Here is an 11,447-nt window from a genome sequence, read left to right on the forward strand (position 1 = left end):
GGACTAGCTCTCTCCCTAAACTATCATGGAAGGATCTAGGTGCAGCAGAACTACCATGGCGTTTCACTGTGCAGAGGAGAGGTGGGTGGTAGGGAGGTCATGCAGGAAGATGCTTCATTCATTCCCTCCCACAAAATGCTATGAAATTCCACTAAAATAACTGGCCAGGTGTGTAGGAGGGAGCCTGCTGCACCTTCACAAGGGATGGTGCGGTGGGTATGTTCCCCTAGTGCAGGGGCGGGCAAACTTTTTGGCCTGAGGGCCACATCGGGTTTCGTAAATCGTACGGAGGGCCAGTTAGGGGAGGGGGTCATGGCCCCTTCCCTCGGGACTCCTGCCTCATCTAACCCCCACATTCCCTGAGGGCCCCCCTGGGGCACCTGCCCCATCCAACCACCCCTTCTCCCTGTTCCCTGACTGCTCCCAGAACCCCTGCCCCTGACTGCCCCCTGATGGGACCCCTCCCCATCCATCCCACCCTCCTTCCTGACTGCCCCCCTGAGACCCCAGCCCCCATTCAACTCTATGTTCCCCCCCAACCACCCTGACCCCTATCCATATCCCAGCCCCCGACCACCACCCCAAACTCCCCTGCCCTCTATCCAACCCCCCCTGCTCCATGCCCCCTTACCGCGCTGCCTGGAGCACTGGTGGCTGGCGGCGCTACAGCCATGCCGCCCAGCTGGAGCCAGGCCATGCTGCCATCGCCACCACACAGCTCGGAGCATCGGGTCAGGCTGGGCTCTGCAGCTGCGCTGCCCCAGGAGCTCACAGCCCCACCACCCAGAGCATTGCGCCGGCGGTGGAGCGAGCTGAGGCTGCAGGGAAGGGGGAACAGCAGGGGAGGGGCCAGGGCTAGCATCCTGGATGAGGAGCTCGGGGGCCGGGCAGGACGGTCCCGCGGGCCAGATGTGGCCCACAGGCCGTAGTTTGCCCACCTCTGCCCTAGTGCCTAAGACACAGTCCCTCCCAGAGGCCATCCGACGGGCAGATGTAGTTCCTCGTCATCCCCCATGCAAGGCTATGCATTATAGGCATAGCTGAGTAGAAAGTCTGCTTAGTCAGATCAGTGTGCTGTATAATTCATTAGCACTAACACCAAAAGATTGTTCCCTTGAGATTACAAATACATTATCAGTGCTTTATACATAGAACCATATGAAGAAGAGAGCTTGAAAAGATAATGGGGAAATTAAATTGAATAAACTCATCTTGATCTGGAAACTTATTCAACATCCATATATAATGTGCGCAAAAATACCATAATGTTTTTTCCCTTTTACATGTAATAGTCCTTCGGAGTACAAATATTTCTCAGGTTAATAGTGAAGAGCTGTGCATTTGCCTGTTCTAAGGCACAGCATAATACTTCATTAGTTTGTTTCTTTTCACAAAATGAGAGGCTACTCACTTGTTTTCATTTGTTGGATCATATCTGGGAAAGGGATCATTGTCATTGTCATTGAAATCATAACTTGCCTCTGGATCCTAAATTAAAAAATAGACTTTATAGTTACAATGAGAGAATATCCTCTAAAACAAGTTTTAAAGTTTCTGAAGTCTATACTAGGCGATGACATAGTATTAGCTAGATAGATGTGACATCAACTTTAATGTATACTTTGTCCTCAGCGTTAGTCATCATTCTTGATGTTTAGGTGAACAGTTCGCTTTCATAAAATAAAAGTACATAACATTTAAATTAATCTTCTAGAGGAGGTATTAATTAGCATGCTTTTGGGAAAGGTTTTTTGCTATTAAAGCTTTGGATGTTGGAAGGCTAGTGTGGGGAGGCCTGCAAAGAAAGGTATTGGGATATCTGGAAGAAGGGCACTGGATGGTTTATTTATCATCAAATCACTTTACAAACATTTAATTCAGGAATCCTCACAGTCAGAGCTGTTTTGAACGACAAGTTTTTGTTAAATGAAAAGTGGCTTTTTTCAAAACCAATTTTTTTCATGAAAAATTGGTGAAAGTTTTTTGTTTACAATCTGTTTTCAGTAAAAAAAATTATAACCATTTCAATAATGTTTTCAAAAATATTGTTTTAATTCTCCATTTTTTTAGCAAAATTAAATATGGATCTTTTAAGAAATCTTTGAAATCACAACAATTTTGAACATTCTAATTTTTGTGTAGTTAAATTCTGGAACTGGCTTCCAAAGGAGATTGTGGAATCCCCATCAGGTTTTAGGAACAGGTTGGACAAACACCAGTAAGGGATGGTCTAGGTTTACTTTGTCCTGCTTCAGCACAGGGAGCTGGACTTGGTGAGCACTCAAGATTCCTTCCAGCCTTACATTTCTATGATGCTGTTAATAAAAAATCCACAAGGGCTAAAAGAGTTTTAATAATTCAGCATTAAACCATTGTGTCTAAACATGCCCAGGGACTAAACCACCCTGAAGAACCCACTATCCTGGTAAGCTTATTACTCAATTCCTAGTGATACAGGCCAGGGTCTAAATTATGCATGGGGTGAGTATTTCAGTTTCTCTGTCATGTGGGAGCTGTCTTACTAAACAGAGAGAAAGCCAAAGAAGAATGTTTGTATATAAACACCTGCAATTGATTTATTTTTTCTACAGCGTTCTTAAATCACAAACTTACATAGTTAGTATATATGTCAGTGTGATTCCACTCCAAGCCATCATCGAGCACTGTTATAACAACACCTTTGCCTGTAATCCCTTTTTGCCATACAGGAATAACATGGAGATCCAGTTTTGGCAGAGATGGAGTCACCCTTGTATCTTGCTGGGGGGGAAAATGATAGTAAGCATTTTAACATGTATACATTCATATTACACCTGTTCAAAGCTGTGTTTGAGCCATATTACAAATGTGCTTTAAATCAACCTTGGTTTGAGTGTGACCGGAATTTGTAAATTCTACCCAAGTTTTACAAAAAATCAACAAAGACTGGCCTGTTCAAACAGCCAGGATACTGACAAACCTCCCTGTCCCCACCCAACTTCCCTCATTCTATTCACCATATGACTTATAATCCTCCCAAAAGATATCTTAGGTAAAAAAGGGGCATCCTGCATCTGATAACAGGAGTAAGGGAGATTGAGGAGCAGGATGTGCTGGATGATCCTTGGATATTTGAGTTAATAGTCAAATCTACAAAGGTTGGTTCTCTTTCACCCACTGAGAACCAAACTGCAGCCACCCAGGATATGAGGAGCTGTGTTTTCTCTTAATGTCTCTCCTTTGATGTCCAGGTTAGCTAGTGGAAAACAATTAGGCAATGGAAAGAATTAAAATGATGGGTTGATTATGAAGGACTGTGCTGAATCACAATTTGCTATTTACTGTCTTCAGTGGACGATCTCTTGGAAACATGATTTACCTATGCCCTCTTTCCTTTCATGGAAAGGTCTTTAAAGATTAACTCTTAAACAGATTATTTTTCTTTTGTAATGTTAACCATAACCATACATATATTTTCATATATGCAGCTTTACTTAATACCTCTATAAAAACACAGGCATAGATTCAATCACTAATGTTTCCTTTGCGTTTCTCAGCACATAAATACATTATTAAATAGGACTTTTTAAAAAATTTTGTACATCTTTGTTTCCAGAAAAATGCTGAATGAAGCGTGAGATCCAGATAATGAAATGTACTGCGGGAACAATATTTCTTGCATTACAATGCGCTGTTTTCTAGCAGCTGCAGTTCAAGGAAATATTCTAGGTCACAGGGTTGTTCTGTAGGATCTATCAAATAATTGCTTTTCTGATGAATGTGTGAGGATAACCTGGGGCAGTGGGTTCTATTTTGTCATCAGAGCAGCCAATGAGCAATATATTTATTACATGAACAGGGAAGTACCTTGGAAAAAATACTTAACCATTAAATAGCACTTTTTATTTGAGGATTTCAAAACACTTTGTAAAGAAGGTAAGTATCATGATCCCTGTCTGAGCAAACTGAGATGCAAAGAGGTGAAATGACCTGTCAGAGCCACACAGTGAATTGTGGCAGTACCAGGAAGAGAAACTAGGTCTCCTAGATTCCAGTCTATTGCCTTTTCCACAAGACCACACTGCCTTTCTGTGTATTTGCATTCCCCCATTGGAAATGAGCTGGAAAGAGAACACAGGGAAAAGGCCTCCCGGAAATGTAAGATTCTGAATATTTTCCATTGCAAAAAAAACAAAAACAAGAACAAAACAAAAAAACCCACAGCTGACCAACCAGCACTGGGGTGGGAGAAAAGCAGGCCAATTAAAGAAAAGCAAACAAAAAATGCCCAGTGGCACAGCAAACAGTGCCCCCTTGAAGCTGATGCCCGGGGCAAGTGCCCACCCCTAGAACCAGCTCCGCCTGGGGCTTCTAACAGTACCATACCCTCATTCCCTCTTTTGGAGCCAATGAAGTCTGAAGGTACAGGTATAAGTAGATGCACAGTGTGATCATATGTGGCGAACAGGCTTAAGTCTAGTTATGATAGGGAATGTCCAGCAGATTCTCAGAAAAGCAATGTAAAACTCAGCTGTTCCGCTGTATTTAGCTGGGTTGTCGCAGGAGGTCAAAAAACATGTATAGGGTAGAAAACCTCATCCTCTGCCACCTTTTCATTAATGATTTGATCCTATGAGACACAGAGCACCTTCAACTCCAGTTGAAGTCAACAGAAGTTGGGGTGCTCAGCACCTTGCAGGTTTGAAGCTTTGTTCCCTGTTGACATATGCAGTGTGCATTATTAGCTACAACACAGAAATATGCTACCAACTAAAGAGGTCAAACTAGAGACTGGTGTTATCTGGTAAGGCTAAAATTCATATTATTATAAACATGGTTCTTAACTGTTTAACAGCTTTCTAAGGTATCACATAATTCCAAGGATCAGAAACTTGAACTGGATGACATAGCCTTTGCATGAACTGTGGTTTAAAGAGAAAGAATGTTGCTTGGTGATATCAAATGCTAAGACCTATCATTTCCACGGGCTACAACAAGGAAAGTGGCTACAGTCTGCTCCCTTCTCTGCACCCTCTTTGACATCAACAAAATAGCACAAGTGATCAGTATAAATATAGTTCATTTCCTGCTAATACCATATAAAAATAAACTCTTACCAGGTACCACTGCTGATTCCACATAGGATCGTTGAAAAGGTTTTCTGCTGAGTCTCTCAAGGCTGAACGCTTAGTTCGCTTTTTTTCATACTGTTGCTCTGCCCATGACACCTACAAGTATTTTTATCAACAATAACAATATATAAACCCACAGAGATTAACTGGTTTTGAAAGTGTTTCATTGTAAAACAGAACCTTGGTATCTAGAGGGAAAAGTGGAGGGTTCATTGCTGCAAAGTGCATTTCTGCATTAAAGTGTATCTTAAACAGAAGGAAGATTCATTGAAACCATGATACTATAAAATCATTTAAAGTACAGCTAGAGTGAAAATCTTTTATCCACAAATGCCCCATAATGCACCCTTTTTTGTTGAAAGTATATAGCTGTTAGAAGATTGCCTAATCTGTGGTAGTGACTCAAACAAGCAAAAACACCATTTGTTTCACTCTTCAGCCTACAATTTAATATCTCTCTGTGTGAACTAGAAAGAACGGGAACCGTGAATTTTTAGAGAAGGAAAAAGAGCCATTCTTGCTACAGTCACAGCAATGTTGCTTCTCATAGTCAATCTGTCACTCAAAGCATCTTTCCAAATGGCACTTATGATCACAATCCACTTCAAAGTGTAAACAATTAGAAAGCAGTGAATAGTACGCCAAATTCAACACTGGTGTGACTCTATTAAAGTCAGTGGGGTTACACCAAAATGCATACATTCAAGTGTGTTTGTGAATGTGTCTATGCATGTAATTGCATGCCAGTTATAGATATACCTGACTATGTCTAATTTACTTGATGGTATTTTCAAAAGGTTTCTCATTTTGTCTCTTGGAATGAATTACTCCTTTGTCTATTTACCCAGAAAAAATTCAGTTCAATTTTAACAGAGACAGATTCTGATACCCTTACTTATGCTGAGTGGAACCTTATTCTGCAAATAGTGCTATTTATTTCAGTTGGGGAACTATTCATGGAAGTAAGATGCTACTCAACATGAGTACGGGTATCAGAATCTGGCCCATAGCTGGTGTCTAACACAGACTTGCTTTTTGCTCCATTTTCCAGCTTGGCAAAGTGAAAACAAGTTAGTTGACTTGCCAAGATCTTACAACAAGTCCTCAGCTCAAGATGTTCCCAGCTCCCTAACCCTAAATATCAGATTAAGTTTTTTGATTAGGACTCGTCTCTCTATGCTGTGCTGTCCTACCTTTTTGATTTACACATCTGTCACAGGATATGTCAGTCACAATTGTGACTATGAAAAACCTAATTTAATGAACAGTTATACTGATATGATTTAAATGTATTTCACATAAGGGAAAGTTAATGAAAAGCTCCACATAAGAGAATATAGCCTAAAAAAACTGAGGCCGCTACACGTACATAATTTGAGAGTTCACCGCATAATATAGATTTTCCTACTTTGTGTACATTTAGTGCTAAAAATGTGTGCTGAGTGACAGCCCTGGAGACTGTAGTCCCCTCCTTATCCAATGAACATGGACAGTATTAGTGCAAGAAATATTCTACTACTGCCCCATCAATGTGCAGGAGGACCACTTCTACACAAGTAAGGATGGTAATCCTTCACTCTCCTCCATGTCCATTCAGTGCTTGGCCTCTTTGTCAGTTAATGCTTGTTAACAATTAATGTCAACTGTGCTCATCATTTTTGTGATGAGGACAACTGCCTTCTGGGAAATGAGCCGAGATCACCAAACTCATATATCAGTGAAAAACATAGTCTAACAAGCCAAATTTTTGTCACTATGTAGTTGGGCTTGATTCAAACGGTCAATCTAATAGAGAGAAACAAGGCTCTGTACTAACCCATTGTGAACCAACCAGCCATTGATATATAGAATAGTTAAAATTATCCCTTGAATTTGATGTAATTTTGTCGATAGAAAATGGATTTTTAAACTAGTCTGAATATTGGAAGAAGTTAGGGAACCAGATAATTACACATTTTTAAAACAGTTAAAAGCATTACACATTTTACTTTAAACACTGGGCAGATTATAAAGAGGCATAGCTCCAGGACCTTACTTATTGCATTTTGATAAAACAAATTAATATTCTCAATACTATAGGCCAAAAGTTTCCCTAATTTACACCCACACAGCCCTACTAAAGTAAATGGAATGCTACAAACATAGCTAAAGGCAGGATTCTGTCCACTGTCTTTTAAAAATGTATTTAATTCTTTTAAGACAGGCTGCTCTTGAAAAGGTATAGATCTTTAGTGAAGATGTCTATGTATAACTGTACAGCATTACAGCATTGCTTTGGGTTTACTGTATATACTTACATAATCACGTCTCACACTTTCAAATAGCTTATCTGAATACTAGATGGTAAATAAAAAGCAAATTGGAAATGATTTTGCAAATGTCACCTGCAGCATTTCAAAGCACTCTATTCTTTACTTCAATAGATAAATATGCATTAATGATTGTCATCAAAGTCAGTCAGGCAATTGCCTCCACTTTCTGTGTTACAGCAGAGAAATATACTAGAAACAAAAATGGTGATACTTCCCCTGGTAATGAATAAATTAAATATAACTCTGGATCTGATCTGATCTTGGTATTATGGTTGAAAATGTGAAGCCAGATCTGGATGTGCATTTGGTAAGGCAACCCTTATTTGCAATGAGCCAAACCCAAATCCTGGATATAAACATCTCCAAATGTAGAATGTTCACATTTTTCAGCTTGAACCTATCTCCATTATCAAAGGAAATGCTAGCAGTAAGACACAAGGGGAAGTGTGACTTTGAAACTGAGCAAGCAGAACAAAGTATATCCTAACCCATTTTTTCTCATCTGTGACTAGCTTCTCATATAGAATGTTGCCTCCTAACAAAAGCCCACAGTCTAATTTTTTTCTCTGAGTAACCGATCACTTAAATATTTTTCTTCTTAAATGATTAAATGTTTTTTCACAACTGGATTTCTAAATATTATGGTAAGTTTAGATTTAGATTTTTGCTGTTCCGCTAGATAGTAGTTTTTATTTTTATGAAAATTCCTAACTTTTAAGCTAGGCTTTCTGTTACTGAAAAACTAACCAGTTACCTGCATGTTTAAAAAGCAGCCACCACCTTTACCATCCATAAAATTAGATAAATTGAGTGTCTGTTTCACCAGTATACTAGGACCCTACAAGGTCAAAACTCCTCTTGATGATTTCTGCTGTCTGATTTCCATAAGAGTTTTGAGTGCCCAAATACTGAAAGACTGGGCCCTGTAACAGGCCCTTTTAAAATGTTAACTGGACAGCTAGTTATTGAAACTGGGTATTGCAGCAGAATCTCAGCATTTTTTTCTAATTTTTTTCTACTATATAAACACTATTAACTAGACCTAGATTTCCTAGAAATAGCACAGAATGAGTTTTCAGTCAGGCCCTCTGAAGTCAATGGAAAGACTACCATTTACTTCAACAGATTTTCGATCAAGCCTGTAAGTTCTTTGTATGTATTTTCACCAACCACACATAAGCATTTCAATCCAGAACCATTGCAGGTCTATAATTATAAAACAGCAATATGCAGAAAAATACATAGCAGCTTAGGGCCAGATTTTGCCAGTCTTACCGACGTTGACCAGTGCCTTACTCCTTGAAGTCAATGGGCCTGTTCATGGAATAATGTACTACTCCACATGAGAATGGATGGAAGAATATATTAGACTTGTAAAATGTGTCTGTGACCACATTACAAGTCAAGCAATAAGCTGACAACATGGATGCTGGATATCAGAAAGGGTAAATGCTACACTTACACGATGATCATCAGAGAGTCTCTTGGTGATATGAATGGCACTTCTTCGAGATCTTCTTGGATGGCTTCTATGTCTGAAGAGATAGTGATTTTCGAGTGATCCAATCTATAAAACAAAGGAATATTTTACATACTGCCAGATACTTCTTCCATTGCAAACAAATATCAACATTCATAACCTGTCAGAATTAGATTCCATCTTCAAATGAGTGAAAACTAGAATAAATGTATAGCTTATAATATTTTTATTCTAAAATAAAATTCTCTCCAAGATAAGGTGTTGATCACTAACAAAAGCTGTGTTATTTGGCATAATGTTGGGAAAACAAGGAGCACAGTCCAAGCTAAAGCTGAAGTAGTTACTTTTGATTTACACTGGTATAAATTAAAGTAAAACTTGGTCCCTATTTTGACATATCTTAATTATATTACATTTTGAGGACGAGGTTTTATTTCTGACCATGGTACATGCTACTGCCTACAGCATCTCTTTGGGATGCTGATGGAATTGAATAAGGGAATGTATATTTTCTTGGAGTATCCAAATGTGTAGCCAGTGAGTATGCAAATATGAGTTCCTTGTGCGTGCAAAATAGGCTGATGGGGTTCTCTACCCCCGTTTATTGTTTACAGCTATGAAATCTATATTTTCATATGACAGATTGGGAGTAATACACATATCCATCCATAGTCTACTAAAGTCAGTGGCAGTTATGCCATTGCCTTCAAAGGGACCAGGTCCAGGCCATAATCATGGACCTACTATTATACACAGTACAGTTTGTTTTAAGAAAGGATAAATCTCTTTGCTGGAGAAGGCCTGTCTTTCACTAGACAATAAGTGGGCCAAGACAATGTTTGGGAAAACTGTGTGGTGCTAGCAAATGGGGGACTGGAAGAGGAGAGATGGATTTTAGACTTGGGTCCCCAGGCTCTCTGTCTTCAGCATCCTCTCTCCTACTTGCGTTACTTAGATACAGGCTTTTTTTATCCTGGCACAGTGGTTTGGTTCCTAACGCCGCCAATCTCATTGGCTGGAGCAGCACGACCCAGGGGGCTGGAGCTCCAGAAGAAGAGGAGCAGCAAGGATGCTGTTACGTCAAGGCAGTTACTCATCCCTGACAACGCTGACATCACGGCATCCCGAGCGCACGAGGCGCTGGCTGCCGGGAAGAGACGCGGCGGGCGAGGGTGAGCTCTGCATCTCCGAGCCAGCGCCGCCCGACCCCCGCGCCCCGCCTGCAGAGCCACAAGTTTGCCTAAGCTCGGAGCCTGCCCTGGCTTTGCACCAGGCAGGGGAGGACTCGCTGTCCGCTGGCTAGACACACACTACGGCACCTTTCTCCTTAACGCGCGCACGCGGGGGAGGCAAGAACCAACTCCCGGGTAAAGCAAAGTTAACCAGGCTCCGTTCCCTGCCGGGGGAGCAGCTGCCATCACAAGCGCCCGCTCGCAGTCCCGCGCCTAGCGCGGAGATCGCCGCCGGGTGGCCGCCGCTGGCCACTTGCTGAATGCGGCGCTGCCATGTTGGACCCACCTCCCGGCGCGGGCGGGGCGGGGCCGGGCGGGAGCGCTCTCGGGGCTGCCAGCTGCCCTTGGGGCGCGAGTTTCAAGGCAGCCCCGGCCGGGGCGGCACCACTCTCCCCGAGCCGGGCACGCCTCGCCTCGCCTCGCCCCCGGGCTCCGGCCCTGCCGCCGGGCGCAACCCTGGGCACGCCGCAGCTAACTGGCTCGGCGCCCGCCCATCGCCTTCCCGCCCCAGCGTGTCAAGCCAGCCCAGCGCCGGGACGTCCCTGGTTCCTCGGGGCCGGGGAGAGGCGTCCGAAAGTTACCCGCCGGCTGCCCCTTACCTGGCCCAGCAGCTCGTACTCCAGCTCCTCCGCTATGGCCTGGGCCGCCGCCGGACCGCCCGGGATCTCCGCCGCCCATTCATTGACGAACTGCTTCTCGGCGCCCGCCAGGCTGGCGGCCGCGCACCAGGCGCAGAAGAGAGCCAGAGCCACCCGGCGCCCAGCGCGGCGTCTCCCGTCCATGGCCCGGCGAGGGACGCGGGAAACCAAACAACAAACACACGCGGGGCGGGGGGGAGACCAGGCAGCGGATCGATGGCTGCAGAGCCGGAGCCCTTTCGCTCCCGGTTGCTATGCGGACACCCGGCAGGCTGCAGGGCGCAGTGTCTCCCAGCCAAGCGCGCCACGGCTCTGGCTCGGGGCTGAACAGAGCCCAAACCCTCTCCCGCGCCGGGCTGGAACCGAGTGTTTACACGTCAAAACTACGAACGCCAGCCTGACGTCAAATGTAGCTGGCCCCCGAGCGAGCGGGCTATTCCCAAGCGGGGAGGGGGAGGGGGGGTTGCTAAAATAAGCCGGAGGGACGGACGCACATTCAAATAAGAGGAGGAAAAAAAATCCAGCCAACCCTCTTCTAGGAGCTGAACCTGCCCACACATCCTCCTCCCTGAGCGCTGCCAGAGATAAGCTCTCTGTCAAGTGCATGGCACTAGCGAACATTATTGTGCCTTTTCTTGTCAGGGAGCTTTAGGCTCCTCTTCCAGGAGGTGGCT

The 11,447-nt window shown here is 43.4% G+C and overlaps 1 protein-coding gene across 3 annotated transcripts in view; it reads right to left on the reverse strand.

Moving 5' to 3' along the window:
• PCSK1 (proprotein convertase subtilisin/kexin type 1) overlaps positions 1-11,135 on the reverse strand; it is a 34,914-nt gene extending 23,779 nt beyond the window's left edge. The window contains exons 1-5 of one of the 3 annotated variants that reach the window (XM_039545790.1): positions 10,735-11,135; positions 8,886-8,990; positions 5,097-5,207; positions 2,614-2,760; positions 1,412-1,488 (exon numbers count right to left, since the gene is read on the reverse strand). In XM_039545790.1, coding sequence (XP_039401724.1) covers positions 1,412-1,488; positions 2,614-2,760; positions 5,097-5,207; positions 8,886-8,990; positions 10,735-10,917 — 623 coding nt within the window. In that variant the 5' untranslated portion in view covers positions 10,918-11,135. Of the gene's footprint in view, positions 1-1,411; positions 1,489-2,613; positions 2,761-5,096; positions 5,208-8,885; positions 8,991-9,845; positions 10,101-10,421; positions 10,566-10,734 lie in introns of those variants that run through there. The other 2 variants (XM_039545792.1, XM_039545791.1) reach the window with 2 other exon arrangements.
• Between the last annotated feature and the right edge of the window lie 312 nt (positions 11,136-11,447).

This window comes from Mauremys reevesii, linkage group 6 (genome assembly GCF_016161935.1).
Source record: "Mauremys reevesii isolate NIE-2019 linkage group 6, ASM1616193v1, whole genome shotgun sequence".
NCBI lineage: Eukaryota > Metazoa > Chordata > Testudines > Geoemydidae > Mauremys > Mauremys reevesii.